The 7,183-nt window shown below is 38.1% G+C and overlaps 1 protein-coding gene across 4 annotated transcripts in view; it reads left to right on the forward strand.

Annotated features, from left to right (window-relative positions):
• The window catches only part of Lin54 (lin-54 DREAM MuvB core complex component), a 66,917-nt gene extending 60,096 nt beyond the window's left edge, over nt 1-6,821 (forward strand). For all 4 annotated transcript variants that reach the window (XM_085691585.2, XM_085691586.2, XM_048426844.3 and 1 more), the window contains exons 12-13: nt 816-1,018; nt 4,147-6,821. In XM_085691585.2, coding sequence (XP_085547711.1) covers nt 816-1,018; nt 4,147-4,348 — 405 coding nt within the window. In that variant the 3' untranslated portion in view covers nt 4,349-6,821. The remainder of the gene's footprint in view (nt 1-815; nt 1,019-4,146) is intronic.
• Nucleotides 6,822-7,183: the final 362 nt, after the last annotated feature.

Genomic DNA, 7,183 nt, shown 5'->3' on the forward strand with positions numbered 1-7,183 from the left:
CAGTTTGTGTTTTCATGTAGATATACTTTATATTTTTACATAGGAGAGCATACTAGTTTATGGATTTAGATTATTGAAGGGCTTGGAAATCTGATTCAGTGGAAGAGGAGAAACTGCTGTGTGGCCTCCTTTCTCCCTTTGTCCTTTTGAGATGAGATCTCATACTTGTGACCTAGCCTGGCCTCAAATTCATGACAATTTTTTTTGCCTCATCTGATCAAGCTCAGCCATGAAATCCCTTTAATGTGAAATTGTGAGTTTCTCTGTGTAACTGTGAGCACTGGTGTGTTAATGGTGATTTGATTGAGGTTGGATTCTTAGCAACCTTTTTTATTATTATTCTTTTTATTTATTTATTATGTATACAATATTCTGTCTGTGTGTATGCCTGCAGGCCAGAAAAGGGCACCAGACCCCATTACAGATGGTTGTGAGCCACCATGTGGTTACTGGGAATTGAATTCAGGACCTTTGGAAGAGCAGGCAATGCTCTTAACCTCTGAGCCATCTCTCCAGCCCCCCTTAGCAACCTTTTAAAAATACTTTCATATCTTATTTATATGCATTCTGAAGAAAGTGTTAGTTCTATCTGGATGAGACTCTGTAGTCGGAGTCAAAGAGCTGCAGGCCTTGAGACAAGCACTGTTCTCAATAATCCTGATTTATCCGCAGGCACAGCCTTTGTTAGCAGACATGCTTCCATCTAAGCTCACCTCAGTTGACAGGACAATGCTGTTTCTTTTCTGCTGCGGACTTACTTACAAATAATATTTTCTGCCTTTGATTTGGAAACTTCTCTTTTGTAAATCTTTCAGGCAAAAATAATGTGTTCCTCAATCTGTAAATGCATTGGCTGTAAGAATTTTGAAGAAAGCCCAGAACGGAAGACCTTGATGCACTTAGCAGATGCAGCTGAAGTAAGGGTCCAGCAACAGACAGCAGCCAAAACCAAGCTATCCTCTCAAATCTCAGACTTGCTGACCAGGCCAACCCCAGCTCTAAACAGTGGAGGAGGAAAGTGAGTCAATACTTCTCAAAGCCTTTTTATCTGTTTCTCAGACGTTCACTTTCAGTACGGTTTCTTTCTAGGGAGTCAGGGTTAAATTCGGACTCTACACTGTTGCCAACCTGAATTTTCCATTTTCCCTCCACCTTACCTACCTTTTAAGTTAGCTGAAGGAAAACCACTCTCAGATTCTGTGCTTTCCACAACACAGAAGTGCTTTGGTTTGCTATGAATAGTAACTGGATTTCTCCCTTCCAACTTTTGAGGTAAGTATGCAATGTGAGAAACTCTTGAGAAAGCAAGGTTTCCTTTTCCCAGTGTTGCTCCTCATTTCCTTGTGCTCTTGGCTGGACTGTGAGACTGTGTTCTGACCTTTCCTCCTGCTAGTGGACTCCGAATTGCCCTCTGTAGTCCACTCCGCTGTTTCTGCTTTACTGGACGGCTGAGCTCGGTTGTAGAGCAGCTTGTCCTAAGTCAGACAGTAGGTACAGTCTTGGCTGCTTTTACTGCTCAGGAGCTGAGGCAGGAATCATTTAGAGTTCCAGGGCAGCCTGTGCAATAGAGCAAGACCCCATCTCAAAACAAAATAAAAAATAAACAGCTGAGCATGGTGGCACACACCTTTAATCCCAGCACTCTGGAGGCAGAGACAGGTGGATTCCAGCCTGGTCTACAGAACAAGTTCCAAGACAGCCAGGGCTACACAAACCCTTTCTTGAAAAACCAATAAATAAGTAAAATCAAATTAATTAATAAAATAAAAATAAAGGTATTGTATATAAAATACATAACATAACTACCTGAAAAGAATATATGCCAAAGTGTTTAAAAATAGATAATAAAGGATAAAAATAGGTAGACCTGTATTATTTATCTGAGTTACTTATTAGTCTATGAAAAAGACAACTGTGTCTCTGGTCTCAGCTTCCTGGTAACTGCATGAAAAATTTCTGTTGGCAGTATTTTTCAAGGTCTGCTTTTAACACAGTAATTTGGACTTGGATTTATATTAGACAGTGTATGAGAGATTAATTTGAGAAATTAAGAGGATGAACCTTGCAAATGATCTATTATAGCAATCAGCATGTAGATCATGACCTCTTTGAGGCTTGTATGGCCTTTTCACAGGGGTCACCTAAGACCATCCTAAATATCAGATAGTTACATTACAATTCATGACAGTAGCAAAATTACAGTTATGAAGTAGCAATGAAAATAATTTTATGGTTAGAGAATCTGTACAACATGAGGAACTGTGTTAGAGAGTCTTAGCATTAGGAAGATTGAGAAGATCTGTTAAATGCTTACATTGAAGAAAGGTAAATATTTGTAACTTTTTTGGTATAAAGTAGTTTGGTTATAGGTTTTTTTTTTTCTCTTTTGTTTTAATTTTTAGAGACAGGATCTTACTACGCAGCCCGTACTGACCTTGAATTGACACTCCTTCCAACTCAGCCTCACAAGTGCCAGGGTTACACACCTGTGCTGACACACCCAGCTCACCTATGTGTTTATACATACTCAAGTGTGTGAGTGTGATATTGAGGTCAGAGGAAGCTGTGTGGAGTGGGTTCTCTCTTCATGCCTGTCTTGTGTCCAGGAACAGAACTCTGGTTGTCAGACTGGCCATCGCGATAGCCTCTTAGAACGGAAATAGCGTTTAAAATTTTCTTGACCTAAGTGTGTTAAAAAGGGGCAGATACTTAGTTAGGGTTATGATATAGATTCTGTATAATATTTTAATGATTCCTAAAGATTACTAAATCTAATCTCTGGATATTAAAGATATTACTACAGTAACCCCCCCCCCCCAGTGTTCATAATGTAAGTGTAAACATAAGATTATACACTGTAAGGCTGGAGGGATACAGCTCAGTGGTAGAACATTTGTATATATGAGGAGGTCTTGGGTTTAACCCCCTGAAACAAACAAACAAACAGCACACAGTGCACACTGTAATTAATGCTGTTTTTAAAACAATTGTATAAAGCTGGGGAGATAGCTCAGTAAAGATGTACCTGAATTAGATCACCAGAACCCACATTTAAACAAAAAACTGGACATTTTCTTGGGTGGTGGTAGCACATTCCTTAAAGGCCTAGCACTCAGGAGGTAGAGGCAGATGAATCTATGAGTTCCAGGCCAACCTGGTCTACAGAGTGAATTCCAGGTCAGCCAGGACTACACAGAGAAGCCTTGTCTTGGAAAAACCAAAGCAAAACAAAAAAAAAGGCTGGCATGGTGATGTATACTGCTAACCAGTACTCTGGCAGGTAGGTAGGAGAATCCCTGGGGCTCATTGACCAACAAGCATAATCTACTTGGTGAGTTTCAGGCCAGTTGAGTCCTCAAAAAGGTAGACTACTAAGGAATAATGCAGGTTGTCTCCTCTTGCCTATATGTGCACATGTACTTACACGTGCACGCACACACTCAATGCACATGTACATACACTAAGAGAAAGGCAAAACTGAAAAGTTACACCAGTATGCTCAGTTGATGTCATACCTGAGTTTGTTTCGTTTTGTTTTTTTGAGACAGAGTTTCTCTGTATAATAATAGTCCTGGCTGTCCTGCAACTTGCTCTGTAGACCAAGCTGGCCTCAAACTTGAAGAGATCTGCCTGCCTCTGTCTCCCAAGTGCTGGCACTGGATGTGTGTGCCACACACTTTTGCTCTTCCTTTTTAACAGCTAACATAAGAGAGTGTAATAGAACTTTAACAGCTAACATAAGAGAGGGTAGTAGAACTTTGTTTTCAGCAGTTCTTTCAGTTCCCAGGAATGGCCACGGAATCCCTTTATGTGTCAGGAAAGAGGACAGAAATCAGACAGCACTCGTGGAGCATTTGCACGCTGGGAAGATCTGAGTGGTGAAACACCCAGTATAGGTGCACATTGCGTCATTTATTTAGCCAGATAACACTGTCTGGGAAGTAAATCATATGTTTTATGTTAAATGTATTTCCTGCTAAATATTGTTAGATGTGCTCGCTGAGACCAAACCTGTATTTTAGAGTTCTTGAGAGTGTGTTTGACTCACAAACCGATGTCCCTTATGCTAGTTCAGCATGAAGGTGCCAGTCGAAACCCAGATCAACTTCATGATCACCTGTGTTTCTCTCTCAAAAATCATTTCAGATTGCCATTTACGTTTGTAACTAAGGAAGTAGCTGAAGCCACGTGTAATTGCCTTCTTGCCCAGGCAGAGCAGGCAGACAAGAAGGGGAAATCAAAGGCAGCAGCAGAACGGATGATACTTGAGGAATTTGGACGGTGTTTGATGAGCGTCATCAACTCTGCAGGAAAAGCAAAAAGTGACCCTTGTGCCATGCACTGCTAATTCTTGCACAAAAGACGGACATGGAACTGTACAGAAAATTTAAGGTGCCAGGACACTTGATTTTCTAAAAGATAACAATTGCTGTATTTTAATTCAGCCTTTGTTTTAAGAGACCAGAAACTATACTATTGAATGAGAAGAAATTTTAAATGAAGAAATTGGTACATTTTAAATCTTAGTTAATTCTGCCTATGTCCCTTCTAAATTTTTTTCTTTAAAATTTTTTCCTTTATTGTATTATATATTTTTTAATTTGCTTGGGTTCCTAAGAATTAGATGTTCTGTCCTGATTCTATTGACAAAGTACATTCATAAATTATTGTAATACCATTTATGATGTATGGTGTTGTATGACTTTGTTCAGTAGAAAGAGCCAAGGCAGCATGGGTATTATCCATTCTTTGGCTCCAGATCTAGAATCTTCACAGGTAGAATGTCCACATAACCAGATTCTTAATGAAACATATAACATTTTGTCTAAAAAAACACCATCCTTTTAAGGAAAAATCAGCCTTTTTGAGTGGATTCTGTAATACTATCTTTTGCCTTTGTGAAATTAGAAGGGGAAACAATCCCAATCATACTTTTCAGTTATAAAGTTTGTATTTTCTTTAAAGAAAACAAAATATTAAGGGACAGTAATTTTCAGAGGATGGGCAGTATCTTTATGATAAGGAATGGCTAACGTGTTCTGGGATGTCTTCATTCCTTTGAAGGGGGTGGCATGTTTTGTAATAATTGTCAAAGTCTTTATGGATAACTACTAAAATGAAAGATTGTGTGAATTAAAGTAAACATTTTATGCCAAGATAATATAGGACTCTTAAGTATCAAGTAGAGAATGGACTTGGATGGAGAAGCAAGGGTACAAAGCTATGAGATTATGTACGATGAAGTTTTTATCCACACAGTTCTCTGTAGACTTTGGAACTAAGTTTGAATCAGTGTGTGTTACCTGATTTACTGGAGTGGGCCTCCTAGCAGCTTTTACAATTGAAGTGAGCTATCTTTTTATAAAGGCAGTTTAATACAGCATTGTTTTTAGCCAGTGATTTGGTAAGCTGAGGTATGTGTGTTCTCATAATTGTAAAAATAACCTAAATAATTTTTAGTAATTAAAAACTGTATATTCTTAAGAGCCTAATGTAATAGGACTCTTGAGTCTTTGACAATGGGAAAAACTATGTTGGAATTGAGGCATTTTGTATGGTAATCCTTGGTAACTATTAGCATATGCTTATAACCCTGCCTACAAGGACTCTATAGTTGTATGTAGTGTGTATATATGTTCATATGAACATGAAAGATATAGGCAATAGAAATTAATGCAAAGAGGATTCCGTTATTCATTAAAGTATCCTTCTTTTAAATTGTGGATTTATAAATTATAGTGCAGTAACTTTAAATGTAGATAATGCAGACATTCTTAGCACCTCAGTCTAGTGTGTCGAAGTAAACTTTGTATAAATGTAAATTAGTCTAAAAGGACAAAATAATATCTAATCAAGTTATTTTTCAAAAGACTGCAATAAGTTTTTGGTTTAAACCTAAACTTTGTTCATTTTGTATATATTATGTGTTAATTTTAATTGCACCATTGTGATGTGTATTTATATACAGTGTGCACAAAATGTTTGTGAATTTTTGATTATGATTGTAGATTATGTATGATGGCATTGCTTAAGAATGTTTTGCTTGTAAAACTTTGAAGGTGCAATCAAATGCTATTAGTCTGATTTTTCAGGAGCTCTCTAAAGTATCAAGCCCTTCCTTTCTGTCTGGTCCTCACTAAACAACCTTTTGTATTAGGCATTTGCATCAAATCCTGAACAAAATTAATAGCCACATTAATTTACCAATTTTAAAAGATTACTTGGGGAGGGTTCGGTATATAATTTTTAAACCCTATTACATCCCAAAGTAGAAAGATTATATTTACTAGAGCTATTCAAAAAGTACACTTTTCTATATTGTGAAAACAGGGCAGAAGAATAAATCATACAGAAAATAAACATTTATACTATTCTGTAAGAAAAAAAGGTTTTGCATTTCTTCTTTAGTTCAATAATACCAATTTTAACCATTTACCATGCAATAAGTCTTTTTAGTTACCTGATTTTCAAGTACGTTTGACATTACTTCTGAAAAAGCTTGAAGGCTCTCGTCTTTGCACAGTTCACTAGCATGGATTGCATTGAAATGAGAATATGCCTGTGCTTTCCCTCGTCCATGGCAGAAATGCGTCTGCTCTGCTAGATGCATGATGCTGTCACCACCACCTTTCTAGTTGTGTGGCTCTGAAGTCGTAGAAGCAGCATTTGGAGATGGAAGCTTGGCATTGTAGGCACTGGAGTCCAGAGCCCTGGCTGAGGGGGGAGGATGGGCTGGCTTAGCGGTCCCAGTTTTTGATACTTCATAACTGACATTTTGCAGTCTTATGTAAAATGTGAATAAAAAATAGCTTCAGAAAGTTTTTCAGTTTATTTTTTTTTTGCAATGCAGATTAGAAAAGGAATACTCACCACATCATTGAAGCCTACTTAGGCCCTTCAGCTCCACCTCGGGGCAAATCTTAAGCATTCTGGTTTGTTGTTGTACTGTGGGAGATGAACTCTGGGCCCTGGGTAGGCCAAGCTGGCACTGTCACTGGGCTGCAGCCACAGCCCTATCTTAAGCTCCTTATGTAGTGTTGTTGTTATTTATTCCTTAGCTTGCTTCTGTCAGGGATTGAACTTAGGATCTCATGCATGTTGGTCAAGTGTTCTGTACTGACTACATCCAGTCGTGAAGCTAGTTACCTTTTAGTTCTTAGTCTCTGTGGAGTACTTTATTTGT

Source organism: Myodes glareolus, chromosome 8 (genome assembly GCF_982192425.1).
Source record: "Myodes glareolus chromosome 8, mMyoGla1.1, whole genome shotgun sequence".
NCBI lineage: Eukaryota > Metazoa > Chordata > Mammalia > Rodentia > Cricetidae > Myodes > Myodes glareolus.